This window comes from Oncorhynchus nerka, linkage group LG12 (genome assembly GCF_034236695.1).
Source record: "Oncorhynchus nerka isolate Pitt River linkage group LG12, Oner_Uvic_2.0, whole genome shotgun sequence".
Lineage (NCBI taxonomy): Eukaryota > Metazoa > Chordata > Actinopteri > Salmoniformes > Salmonidae > Oncorhynchus > Oncorhynchus nerka.
In genome coordinates this window covers 61,190,067-61,204,541 of record NC_088407.1, presented here as the reverse complement: position 1 = coordinate 61,204,541, position 14,475 = coordinate 61,190,067, and the positions used below count along the sequence as shown (strand labels likewise).

At 41.3% G+C, this 14,475-nt stretch overlaps 1 protein-coding gene across 1 annotated transcript in view; it reads left to right on the top strand.

The window, feature by feature from the left end:
* The first annotated feature begins 11,352 nt into the window (after positions 1 to 11,352).
* LOC115138505 (intraflagellar transport protein 43 homolog A) overlaps positions 11,353 to 14,475 on the top strand; it is a 30,860-nt gene continuing 27,737 nt past the window's right edge. Inside the window, exons 1-2 of the mRNA XM_029675406.2 lie at positions 11,353 to 11,484; positions 11,784 to 11,888. Of these exons, the coding sequence (XP_029531266.1) occupies positions 11,440 to 11,484; positions 11,784 to 11,888 (150 nt within the window). The 5' untranslated portion in view covers positions 11,353 to 11,439. The remainder of the gene's footprint in view (positions 11,485 to 11,783; positions 11,889 to 14,475) is intronic.

The following is a 14,475-nucleotide window of genomic DNA, read 5'->3' as shown; positions in this document are numbered from 1 at the left end:
GAGTGTAACAGAGGGGTGAGTGTGTTGAGGGTGATAAGGAGGAGGTCAGTGAGTGTAACAGAGGGGTGAGTGTGTTGAGGGTGATAAGGAGGAGGTCAGTGAGTGTAACAGAGGGGTGAGTGTGTTGAGGTTAATGAGAAGGAGGTCAGTGAGTGTAACAGAGGGGTGAGTGTGTTGATGGTGATAAGGAGGAGGTCAGTGAGTGTAACAGAGGGGTGAGTGTGTTGAGGGTGATAAGGAGGAGGTCAGTGAGTGTAGCAGAGGGGTGAGTGTGCTGAGGGTGATAAGGAGGAGGTCAGTGAGTGTAGCAGAGGGGTGAGTGTGTTGAGGTTAATGAGAAGGAGGTCAGTGACTGTAGCAGAGGGGTGAGTGTGTTGAGGTTAATGAGAAGGAGGTCAGTGAGTGTAGCAGAGGGGTGAGTGTGTTGAGGTTAATGAGAAGGAGGTCAGTGAGTGTAGCAGATGGGTGAGTGTGTTGAGGTTAATGAGAAGGAGGTCAGTGAGTATAGCAGAGGGGTGCAGTGAGTATAGCAGAGGGGTGAGTGTGTTGAAGTTAATGAGAAGGAGGTCAGTTAGTGTATCAGAGGGGTGAGTGTGTAGCACACATGAACTAGTTGACAGGGGAGTGCTAGTCACTTTCTCAATTCATCCTTCCTCGATTCCTCTCCTCGTATCCTTCTAAAAACCCATTGGAGAAGAAGGTCAGAATGGAGAGATCTTGTATTTTCTCCTCCAATACAATACAGTTGAGGAGATAATCAAGGAAAGACAAAGTGAGAATGCCCTAGTAGCCATCGTGTGGTGAGGTCACCCACCCGGAGACCTAAAGTACTCTTATCCTAGACCAACCAAGATCCTGGTTTTGGAATGATAATGGATGGTACTTTGTGGGTATGAAGTGCTGTTATGGACAGGGGTTGCATCCTAGGTCAGTCATACAGGGATTGTTACACCTGCACCAATGATCAAGGACATCAACTGCTGCTCAAATCTGTGCAGTTTCATCAGACAGAATGAAAGTGAGTAACAACCAAATAAAACAGACAAACAGGGAATGTTCAATGACCAAAAAATACACTTTACATAAAATAATCAAGACTTTATTTTATATCATACAAAGAATGCCTATGTAAATGGTTATGGGTTTAGACATTCATTTTTCTCAAAAACGAGAGATAATTGAATAGTTAAATGAGTAGTGTTTAATACAAATAATAAGCAGAATGTCAGGGATGGGGTGGAAGAGAAACCTGCACAACCATTAGCTAGATCTCTAGAAGCAAGGTTCACCATGCATATATAACGCATGGCGATATACCCTTCAGTCTCTCCAGGACTTGATGCTTTCTTTGGGACCTTCATCCACACAAGGTTAAGCCATTTTCTCAGGTCTCTGTATCTGAGATTAGAAGCATAGACATTAGACCAAGACTTGCTTCATTATTCTCAAGTGATATAACATTTGATATTTCGTTGTAATTGAGTTTTTGTATTGTCATAGTTCTCTCTTTGGGATTGGAAATCAGTTCATTAGCTACAGTTGAAGTCGGAAGTTTACATACACCTTAACCAAATAAATTTAAACTCAATTTTTCACAATTACTGACATTTAATCCTAGTAAATATTCCCTGTTTTAGGACAGTTAGGATCACCACTTCATTTTAAGAATGCGAAATGTCAGAATTATAGTAGTGAGAAGGATTTATTTCAGCTTTTATTTCTTTCATCACATTCCCAGTGGGTCAGAAGTTAACATATACTCAATTAGTATTTGGTAGCATTGCCTTTAAATTGTTTAACATGGGTCAAACGTTTCAGGTAGCCTTCCACAAGCTTCCCACAATAAGTTGGGTGAATTTTGGCCCATTCCTCCTGACAGAGCTGGTGTAACCGAGTCAGGTGTGTAGGCCTCCTTGCTCGCACACACATTTTCAGTTCTGCCCACACATTTTCTATAGGATTGAGGTCAGGGTTTTGTACCTTGACTTTGTTGTCCTTAAGCCATTTTGCCACAACTTTGGAAGTATGCTTGGGGTCATTGTCCATTTGGAAGACCCATTTGCAACCAAGCTTTAACTTCCTGACTGAGGTCTTGAAATGTTGCTTCAATATATCCACATAATTTTCCTCCTCATGATGCCATCTATTTTGTGAAGTGCACCAGTCCCTCCTGCAGCAAAGCACCCCACAACATGATGCTGCCACCCCCATGCTTCACGGTTGGGATGGTGTTCTTCGGCTTGCAAGCCTCCCCGTTTTTCCTCCAAACATAACGATGGTCATTATGGCCAAACAGTTCTATTTTTGTTTCATCAGACCAGAGGACATTTCTCCAAAAAGTATGATCTTTGTCGTCATTTGAAGTTGCAAACCGTAGTCTGGCTTTGGTTTTGGAGCAGTGGCTTCTTCCTGGCTGAGCAGCCATTCAGGTTATGTCGATATAGGACTCGTTTTACTGTGTATATAGATACGTTTGTACCTGTTTCCTCCAGCATCTTCACAAGGTCCCTTGCTGTTGTTCTGGGATTGATTTGCACTTTTCGCACCAAAGTACGTTCATCTCTAGGAGACAGAATCCGTCTCCTTCCTGAGTGGTATGACAGCTGCCTGGTCCTATGGTGTTTATACTTGCGTACTATTGTTTGTACAGATGAACGTGGTACCTTCAGGCATTTGGAAATTGCTCCCAAGGATGAACTAGAATTGTGGAGGTCTATAATTTCTTTCTGAGGTCTTGGCTGATTTCTTTTGATTTTCTCATGATGTCAAGCAAAGAGAAACAGAGTTTGAGGGTCGGCCTTGAAATAGATCCACAGGTACACCTCCAATTGACTCAAATAATGTCCATTAGCCTATCAGAAGCTTCTAAAGCCATGACATAATTTTCTGGAATTTTCCAAGCTGTTTAAAGGCACAGTCAACTTAGTGTATTTAAACTTCTGACCCACTGGAATTGTGACACAGTGAATTATAAGTGAAATAGTCTGTCTGTAAACAATTGTTGAAAAAATTACTTGTGTCATGCACAAAGTAGATGTCCTAATCGACTTGCCAAAACTATAGTTTGTTAACAATACATTTGTGGAGTGGTTGAAAAACGAGTTTTAATGACTCCAACCTAAGTGTATGTAAACTTCTGACTTCAACTGTATATTTAATTTAATGACTCATCCATTTATTTGTGTATCATATAGTGAATACGACTTATATTGTTGGAAAAGGAGACCGTGTTTCCAGTGATGAGCTTGAACTGGGTCTTGGGAGAGGGATGTTTTTCAGGAAGTTGCCTCAGACCCCAGCTAGAACTATAGATGTTGTAGATTCACAACATTTTTGCTCTACTCAGGCGCCTAACAACACACCTTCAGCTCCTGTAATTATGCCTAGTGACACCCCCTCAGATTGTTCAGAGGTGGCCAATCCTGACTTGGGAAATCTTATCACACAACTCGCTCATCAGATAGGACAGTCTATATCAGCTCAAATTAGGAAGGAAGGTGAGGGGAAGGAGGATAGAGGAGCACATGCTCAGAGCTCCAGTGCAGGCTAGACATTGACTGACACACCTTCCCTTAATTTATCTGGTGTGAAGTTGGTCATGCAGTCTGACATGAGAGAACCTCCATGTTTCAGAGGGGAGGGGTCTGACAAGTACTCAGTACATTAATCGGGGGAGCTCATCGAAGCTTACCTGAGGAAAATGGGCGTGCCGGTCATAGAACAGTCACAGGAGGTCATGTCCAAGCTTATGGGAAGAGCTAGAGATGTCGTAAAGATAACACTCTGCAGCAAAACATCTCTGAAACCTCACGATAACTCTAAAGTGATAATAGGACAGCATTTCAGTGAGGTAACATATTCATCTATGCCTCTTCATGATTTTTATAACACTTTGCCCATACTAGGAGAAAATGCCATGGAGTACTGGATCCTTCTGAGCAAGGCAGTAGATGTGGCGGATGAGTGTTTGAGGAGATAGGGTCAGAACATTGAGGACTCCAGCCAAGAGGTAACGATGATGTTTGTGAAATACTGCCCAGATCCTTCTCTTTCTGAGGTTTTAAAAGTTCAAAACAGCTGATAGGTGGACGGCAGCTGAGATACAAGAACGTCTAGAGGAGTATCAGTCTGAAATGGAAGCCTGAATGTTGACCAGGCCAAAGCGCCATGCTGCTGTGAGACACATATCCAGATGGCTGTACTTGAAGATGAAGTGACAACTTGTCCAGTGTCTCCTAGCCAGAGTGAGATACTTGTCATCTCTCACTCCAGTGTTTATTTCTATATTGTAATTATTTTGTCACTATGGCCTATTTATTGCCTTTACCTACCTCCCTTATCCTACCTAATTTGCACACACTGTTTAATATAGACTTTTTCTATTGAATTATTGACTGTATGTTTGTTTGTTTGCTCTGTGTTGTTGTTTGTGTTGCACTGTTTTGATTTATCTTGGCCAGGTCGCAGTTGTAAATGAGAACTTGTTCTCAACTGGCCTACCTGGATAAATAAAGGTGAAATAAAAAAATAAAAACTTGTCACACCTGCTAATCAAACTGAGGGAAAGTGCATGCAAACCTTGATAAGCCTACTTGATCGTGTGCTAACGCAGAACACTCAGACAACAGTAAGACCGCAGCACCCACCTAACCAAGGTTACTCTTACAGGAAATACTGCAGGTGTGTTACGGTACAAACCACTCTACGCTTGCACACTGTAGAAGGGTGTTTGTCATGCAGTAAATACAATGTTTTATTGTATTTATTTTCTAAATTGTGTAAATGCTGTGATGTCATCAACGGGATTTTTGCTCAGAGCATGATGAGGAGAGGCAAATATACTTGTGGATGGGAGTCCAGAAGGCAGTATTAACCTTTACCTTGTATTTGTATCCACATGCAGTCATTAAAAGAGAGACAACTGGCAGAATTGTGTCCAGAGCCTTGTCTTCTACCTACACCTCACCAGAACACAACGCAAAAAGGTACCGGTACAGTACCGGTTACATTAACATAGATATGTAGCTGTTGCTGCAACGGAATGACTCCTTTTCAAACGCACCAGAATTTCTTTGGGATCCAGTCTTCACTTCCGCTCCTCCAAAAGCAGCTAGCATCCCTCATGTTGCAGTGATGGCTTTTCAGATTTTTATTTAGGCGCCCGGGCCTTGTAGCTACATGTAGCTGTGTTGAATCTAGCTACTGCACACAGCTTTAACTATCTATCATTTTGCATTTGCATTTAAAATGTATACTGAACAAAAATATAAATGCAACATGAAACAATTTCAAGGATTGTAACTCAGTACAGTTTATATAAGGAAATCAGTCAATTTAAATAAATTCTTTAGGCTCTAATCTATGAATTTCACATGACTTGTGTTACGAACCAGCTCATATCGCGTAACAAAGAGGGAGACAACGCAGAGATAAAGAAATGACAAACATATTTATTAAATAAAGTAGACTATATCCAAGTAACAATGGTCTGTGAAGTCAGTGGGTCCCAGACACAACCGCTGGGAGGCCAGGCCCAGCCAATCACCACCACATGGTCTGCTATTGTGAGGCCGTTTGGACCTATTAACAAATTCTCTAAAACAATATTGTAGGCGGTTTATGGTAGAGAAAGAACATTCAATTCTCTGGATACAGCACTGGTGGACATTCCTGCCATCTGCATGACAATTGCACGCTCCCTCAAAACTTGAGACATCTGTGGCATTGTGTTGTGTAACAAAGTTGCAAATATTTAAGTGTCAAAGGGTCTGAATACTTCCCGAAGGCACTGTAAATCAATACAGTAAGTATTGTGAAAAAGACCTCTCAGTACATAGTATAACTTAACTTGCTAGGAAATAAACAGAGACCAGGGTTCTTACCTACAGATATATTTGTATAGAAATAATTAATGATGAACGATAAACTTGCAAACAATCTCCAATACACACGATACAATTTTAAGATAGCACCCGGGTTTAGATTTAGGCTAAACTGAACATGTTAATTGGCGTCGTTGGAGCTCAAAAAAACAGTATGCTAACATGCGCGCACGTTGATTTTGTCCACCCACACCAAACATGATCAGAACACGCATGTATATACTATATTCATTTGGGGACATATCGAAAAGGATTAAACATTTATGGCAATTTAGTTAGTTAGCTTGCTGTTGCTAGCTAATTTGTCCTGGGATATAAACATTGGATTGTTATTTTACCTGAAATTCACAAGGTCCTCTACTCCGACAATTAATCCACAGATAATAGGGTAAACAGAGTTTGTTTCTCCTCCTTCAGGCTGCTTCTTCTTCTTCTTTGGACTTTATATGGCGATTGGCAACCAACTTTAAGGTGCATTACCACCACCAACTGGGCTGGAATGTGGACCTCAGTTCATCCTTCAATCCCCCACATGGGTATATGCTCCTAAAAATGAATGAGGAGATGTTCAAGTTCTATTTTAGCCCCTGGCTATGCAGACGCTCGTTGACCCGCGCGAGCAGTGTGAATGCAATGATTGAATAACATGTATGTGTACATTTATTTTGCAACTCTCGCGCACGTAACGCGAGCGGTGTGGTCAGCATGTAACCCCACACAGTTACTCATGGTTTCGTAGAAACCCCTTGAAAGCAACAGTTCCAAGGCCGTTGCCTATTTATAATCAAATTGGCAGAAAGTGCCCTGCATGCATCTGAAAAACGATGTTGAGTGTTAACAAAGCCCACACATTCCCTCAGACCCAACTGTCCTCGCCAGCTCCCGATCCGATGAACCCAAGCTACATTAGCTCCTGAAGCCACTGGAACCTTGTCAATCCAGCCATGCAGCAAGCGAATTGAGACTACCCGATCGCTAAAATACGAATGTCACGCCCTGACCTTAGAGAGCCGTATTATTTTCTCTATTTGGTTAAGTCAGGGTGTGATTTGGGGTGGGCATTCTATGTTGTCTATTTCTTTGTTGTTTTTGCCAAGTGTTGCCTAGTATAGTTGTCTCTGATTGGGGATCATATATAAATTTGGATTTTGTGGGGTGTTATTTTATGTTTAGTCTCTGTTACCTGACAGAACTGTTCGCTTTCGTTTTTTTACTTTGTTTGAGTGTTTTTTGATAATAAAATAAATCATGAACACTTTTCATGCTGCCGCTTTGGTCCACTCCTTCCGACGACAGGCGTTACAACTAAACTATAAATCGTATTTTTGTTAAGGTAAGTAAAGTAGGGTACAGTTAAAACCAAATCGGGAAAAAACTATTTTTAGTACACAAAAAGTTTTCCCACCTCACAAGAGCATCTGTCCCCCTTTTTTTTCTCCCTAGCAACAACAGAAAAAACTCCACGAAGCCCACTGCCCACCACTCATATAGACCAACTTGATTGGTTTAAACAGGTACACACCCTTCACATGAACAGAATCTGTCCCAACATATCTAAAGTTACAGTACATAATAATTTAACCAACATAGACCCAACAGCGAGCTTATGAAATTAAACAAATCTGGTTATACAGTGGGGCAAAAAAGTATTTAGTCAGCCACCAATTGTGCAAGTTCTCCCACTTAAAAAGATGAGAGAGGCCTGTAATTTTCATCATAGGTACACTTCAACTATGACAGACAAAATGAGAATAGAATTAATACAAAGTATTAAGATAAACTTTTGTTACTGACCAAATACTTATTTTCCACCATACATTTGCAAATAAATTCATTAAAAATTCTACAATGTGATTTTCTGGATTTTTTTTCCTAATTTTGTCTGTCATAGTTGAAGTGTATCTATGATGAAAATTACAGGCCTCTCTCATCTTTTTAAGTGGGAGAACTTGCACAATTGGTGGCTGACTAAATACTTTAAAAACATTTTTTTATACAATGGTGTAGATGTGGATCATGGAAAAAACATTATTTTAACCTGTATTATACATTCTACCATAGTAATGCACAATTATGATAAATTGTACAACAAATTATCATATGGTACCATCTTTATTAAGTGTGCTTTACCATAGTACAATTGCAGTATAATGCATTAAGTAAATCAACCCCCCAAGGTCAAGAGGTTGGTTGGTATTATATTGATTCATTTACGTATTTGTCTGTGTGCACGCCAGTAGCTTCACGTTTCGTTTGTGCTTGTTTGTTTTATTTGGTGAGATTCTATTAATTAAAATATGTGGAACTCTACGCACGCTGCGCCTTGGTCCAATCATTATGACGATCGTGACAATGGTATAAATGATACCATACCATGGTAATATATAGGTACAATGGCAGAACCATGGTAGTCCCATCATAGTTCAAGGCTAAAACCATGGTACACTTCCAGGATTCAGACTATGCCATGGTATAAGTGAAAGTACCATGCTATGAATGAAAATACCATAGTAGTACCATGGTACATTTTTGGAAGGGTGTAAAGTTGGCTAACTACAGTAGCGAACATTATGTTGGCAGCTCATTGCACAGTGCACACTAAGTTTCTGTAGCAAGGTAGCTAATAATACAAAATAAATACAAATATTTACTTACTTGAATAGGTACTCCCACTGCCTCTGTTTTCTTGGTCCTTAGAAAATAATAATAATAATCTTCCCGAAGTTTCCAATGGTAGCAGAAAGCAGCCAGCAATGTGGACGATTGGAGGCATACTACCTACTGACTCTGGTCTTCCAACATGGGGCCTAGCAGTGGGGCCTAGTGTGACAGGTTAAAGGACATATGCATAGCCTGTTACACATTGAAAAGTATTAGTAAGTTCATAGTATGTGAGGATCTTAAAACATCTAAGGTTAAAAAGATGCAATCAGTATTAGTTGATAGAGATTGATAACATTCATATAATTGTGTTAAAGTTCAAATCTGTCAAAGGGTACGAATTGTGAGAGTAATGTGTAAACGTTATATTGATTACTTTATTTTGTGGTGCCTAAAAGTGTTAATCTGTGATCTACGAAATGTTCTTAATCTATGAGCCGGAGATCGATTGCTCTGGTCTCCACCCATATTCCTGGGGAATATCGCGGTCTTTTCTCATTGAACTATACGTTGAATTGAGAATACAACACCGTATCACTGTCGTGATTATTTCTCCCCTGTTTTCAGGGGCGTAACACTAGCAGTGTACAAAGTACTTTAAAGTACTACTTAAGTCATTTTGGGGGTATCTGTACCTAAGTATTTATGTTTTATATTTATATTTTTGACAACTTTTACTTCACCACATTCCTAAAGAAAAGAATGTACTTTTTACTCCATACATTTTCCCTGACACCCAAAAGTACTAGTTCCATTTTGAATGGCTAGCAGGACAGGAAAATGGTTCAATATGCAGGGAGTCAGGAAGCAGGTGCAGAAGGTGAGTTTAATAATAAAAAACATGAAGAATATCATAACCAATACTGCCTGAAGGCTACTGAGGCCTAAATAAAGGGAGAGAAATCAGGATGATAATTGAAGTCCAGGTGTGCGTAACAATGGGGAGCAGGTGTGCGTAATGTGGGTTGCCAGGACCGGTGGTTAGTAGACTGGCAACGTCGAGTGTTGGAGCGGGAAAGCAGGAGTAGGTGTGACAGTATCCCCCGCCTGACGCACGGTTCTAGCCGAAGGACGACACTGGCCAGGGGGACGGCCACGAGGGTGATGAGTGGGCCCGTCCGGACGGAGGAGGTGGAAATCCAGGACGATGTTGGGATCAACTCTCCTCTGGACCATACCCCTCCCAGTCCACCAGGTTCTGGAGCCAACCCTCACAACGTTGGGAGTCCAGGAGGGACCTGACGACATAGGCAGGGCTCCCATTGATATCCAGGGGAGGTGGAGGGGTGTCGCAGGGGACGGCACCAGCCATAGTGCCGGAAGACCTGCTGGAACAGTGCCTCAGCGACCTGCAGAGCAGTAGGGAGACCAGAGAAAGGGATAAAACATCAGGATTTAGAGAATCTGCCCACAACAACCATGATAGCAGTGAAACCATCAGAAGAGGGTAGATCAGTGACGAAATCAATGGACAGATGAGACCCAAGCCGCTGAGGCACGGGAAGGGGAAGGAGTTTCCATGCTGGAGCGTGCCGGGAAGATTTAGTTTGGCCATATACGGAGCAGGTGTTGACATATCGAGCGATGTGCGGGTGATACCTGGGTGTCCAGCGACGAGAGATGTTTGCGCCCAGGTCAACAGCCCATTCCTTATCCCCATAGCCTAGTGAATGTCCACATCTATGTCCCAAAGCATGGGGGCAACCACTCGGGAGGGCGGTATAATTGGTGCACTCAGGACAGGAACTTCTCCCGAATTGTAGAGACTGGACAGGGCATCGGCTTTGATGTTCCTTGAACCTGGGCGATAAGACAAGGTGAAGTCGAATCTAGGGAAGAAATGGGCTCACCTTTCTTGGCGCGGGTTCAGCCGCCTCGCTGTCCGTATGTACTTCAGGTTCCGATGGTCGTGAGGATGAGAAATGGGTCCTTAGTGCCTTCCAGCCAGTGTCTCCACGCCTCTAATGCAAACTTCACCACCAAGAGCTCCCAATCGATGACATCATAGTTCCTCTCTGCAGGAGACCGTTTTTTTAGTAGTATGCACATGGATACAATTCTGTGGGTTACCCTGACATAGGGACATGACGGCCCCTATGCCCAATTCTGAAGTGGCCACCTCCACCACAAAGGGCAGTGTAGGATCTGGGTGTTTCAGTAACCTTCACTTTCACTGTTACTTGAGTAATTTTCTATTAAGGTGTCTTTACTTTTACTCATGTATGACAATTATGTACTTTTTTCCACCACTGGCGTCTAGTGCAGTTGCTAGGGGATTTGTGACGCAACTGCAAAACTGGGATTGTGATGCAGAACAATGGGCTGGAAATAGAACTTCCAGAATAAGAGTTGTTGCCACGGTGCTCAATAAAACTAATAGGTGTGAAAAAGTCCCTAAAAAACATTGGCAAGTAGCAGGGAGATAAGGTAATATTATGAAACTGGGCTCCATGGCAGAGGCAATTAACTAGTTTTATATATATTAAAAAATATGTTTCCAGCCTAGATGTAGGCTACAGAAAATGTCCTCAAAAGTAAAATAAAAGTTATACTATAGGTAATCTGAAGTACACAGGAGTAGAAATACCCCCTATCACTGTTAGGCTAATGAGGCGTCTGTAGGTAGGGTTATAATGACATTTTGTCTGATGTGTCTTTGTCTATTGGCCACTTCTACCTAATGATGGGTAGCCTCAGCATCTACCAGACCAGAGTTTTTGAAAGTTTTGGATGTAGCTCCATCATGTAATTGTGGCTTGCCTCTAACGTCACGCTCCCTGCCACTCGAGCATGGACTACTTACGCCACTCCCCCTTATTGGTGTCACCATGGAGATGGTTGGGGTGTGACGCTCCTGGTCCCCAGGAAGTAGCTCCATCTGTAAACGCACGGGGAAATGGACGATAATCTTCAACTCGGAGACAGTGGAGTTGTAAAGAATGTAAGTGATTTACGATTTCAACTTGTACACAGAGTCTTTACATAATAAGTAACGTTAGTAATGTTTAGAATGTCATTGCAAACCTTGAACTTGAATTATGGTTTCTCTCTTGTCGAGGCAGCCTTTTCCAGGCAGCTACTTAGCTAGCTAACGCGTTAGCATTGCCATCCAGCTAACTAAACACCGCTTTACAGCAATTGTGTGATAAAGTTAATATTCAACTAATGCTTCAGAGTTACGACCGTGTTCATGTCATTTTATGATAACTTTTAGTGACTCTAATTATGATATTCACTCAGGTTGCAAAGTTAGGTCGACGGGCTCGCCAGGCTGCAGAGCAAACATCTTCAATGGAGGAGTCTCGACACGTCAGAAAATCCTCTTCTTCTACGTCGATGGGAGAGGTAGCTATGATTTATGATTGACTATCAGTGTTGCTTGTAATGTTTTATTTACCTAAAATCAAATATCATATATTACTTGTCATGGCCATTAACGTCACTGCATACACCTCACCTAAATACATGTGAATCATTTCTTATGCATGAACCAAGGAAGAGGAAGAGGTATTGTATGAGGGCACTTAAGTAATGATATGGCTTGGCAGTATTCATTTTATAACCCTACAGAGTAACTTTATACCACAAGAACATATACTGTACCCTCATAGATTGAATCCATACACATTACATATGATTTGAATGTAGGCATTCTACATTCTAACTCAGCTGTCACTGGGTACCTCACACTGTGGTATTAAGTTACTTCATGTTGTGTTCAAGGGATGTACTGCTCTATTCTGCTTTATAGATGTAGGCATATTAGAGTACAGTTGTTCCTTTGGATACTGCTACTTTTATGTAAAATTAGTTTGAAGTGGATCCTGCACAGTGGTATAGTGCTATTATTATTTTTAGACGAGGGAGCGCAAAAAAAGTAAGTGATGTCATCATTTCCTCAGTTTGTACTGACAGATGTAGCCAATTGAATAGCCTATCATTATAGAATATCTATAAAATGGATCCTCCAATTGCAACATCTGCACATGTTCACACATACAGTATTGTCTAAAAAAAAAAGTTAATACTCTCAAACACCAAATTAGGCATATGCTACCTCGTTTCAAAATAGGCCATCATCACTGTCAATCATGAATGATAATTCTTCATATTCCCAGTTTCATGGGAATGTGCATTTAGGTCTTCTTGAATTACGGTTTCGTGAGCGAATTAGAGCACATGGTGTTAACAAGCTATTAGCCTTTCTTGTATTTCGTTTCAATCAAAGCATATATCCTGCTGAGTGGCACACTCTGTTGAGTTTTGGCGCATTATCTTTTTTTGGGACCATTCATCTTCAGCTAACAATGTTTTTAGTGTAACAGTAACGTTGTAGGCCTACTATGCTATGGTATTATATTCGGTTCTGTAATGTAAAACGCTAATGAATCATTATGTAATCTTGCAAAACATTGAATAAGCTTTGATCTACTAAACAAGCACCATTGTGAGAAGTGATCATTAAGCAATAAGGCCTGAGGAGGTGTGGTATATGTTCAATATACCACGGCTAAGGTTCGTTCTTAGGCATGGTGCAACGTGGAGACACAGCCCTTAGCCCTGGTATATTGGCCATATACCACAAACCCAAGAGGTGCCTTATTGCTATTATAAACTGGTTACCAACATAATTACAGCAGTAAAAATAAATGTTTTGTCATACCCGTAGTATGTCTGATACAGTGGCTTGTGAAAGTATTCACCCCCCTTGGAATTTTTCATATTTTGTTGCCGTACAACCTGGAATTAAAATGAATTTTTGGGGTGTTTGTATCTTTTGATTTACACAACCTGACTACCACTTTGATGGTGCAAAATATTTTTTATAGTGAAACAAACAAGAAATTGAGCGTGCATAATAAAAGTCAATACTTTGTAGAGCCACCTTTGGCAGCAATTACAGCTGCAAGTCTCTTGGGGGTATGTCTTTATAAGATTGGCACATCTAGCCACTGGGATTTTTGCCCATTCTTCAATGAAAAACTGCTCCAGCTACTTCAAGTTGGATGGGTTCCGCTGGTGTACAGCAATCTTTAAGTCATACCACAGATTCTCAATTAGATTGAGATCTGGGCTTTGACTAGGCCATTCCAAGACATTTAAATGTTCCCCTTAAACCACTCGAGTGTTGCTTTAGCAGTATTCTTAGGATCATTGACCTGCTGGAAGGTGAACCTCCGTCCAAGTCTCAAATCTCTGGAAGACTGAAACAGGTTTCCCTCAAGAATTTCCCTGTATTTAACGCCATCCATCATTCCTTCAATTATGACCAGTTTCCCAGTTCCTGCCGATGAAAAACATTTTTTTTCTTCCTTTATTTAACCAGGTAGGCTAGTTGAGAACAAGTTCTCATTTACAACTGCGACCAGGCCAAGATAAAGCAAAGCAGTTCGACACATACAACAACACAGAGTTACACATAGAATAAACAACAGAGTCAATAATACAGTAGGAAAAATCTATATACAGTGTGTGCAAATTAGGTGGGATAAGGGAGGTAAGGCAATAGATAGGCCATGGTGGCGAAGTAATTACAATATAGCAATTAAACACTGGAATGGTAGATGTGCAAAAGATGAATGTGCAAGTAGAGATACTGGGGTGCAAAGGAGCAAGATAAATAAATAAATACAGTATGGGGATGAGGTAGTTGGATGGGCTATTTACAGATGTGCTATGTACAGGTGCAGTGATCTGTGAGCTGCTCTGACAGCTGGTGCTTAAAGCTAATGAGGGAAATATGAGTCTCCAGCTTCAGTGACTTTTGCAGCACGTTCCAGTCGTTGGCAGCAGATAACTTGAAGGAAAGGCGGCCAAAGGAGGAATTGGCTTTGGGGTGACCAGTGAGCTATACCTGCTGGAGCACGTGCTGCTATGGTGACCAGTGAGCTGAGTTACGGCTGGGCTTTACCTAGCAGAGACTTGTAGATGA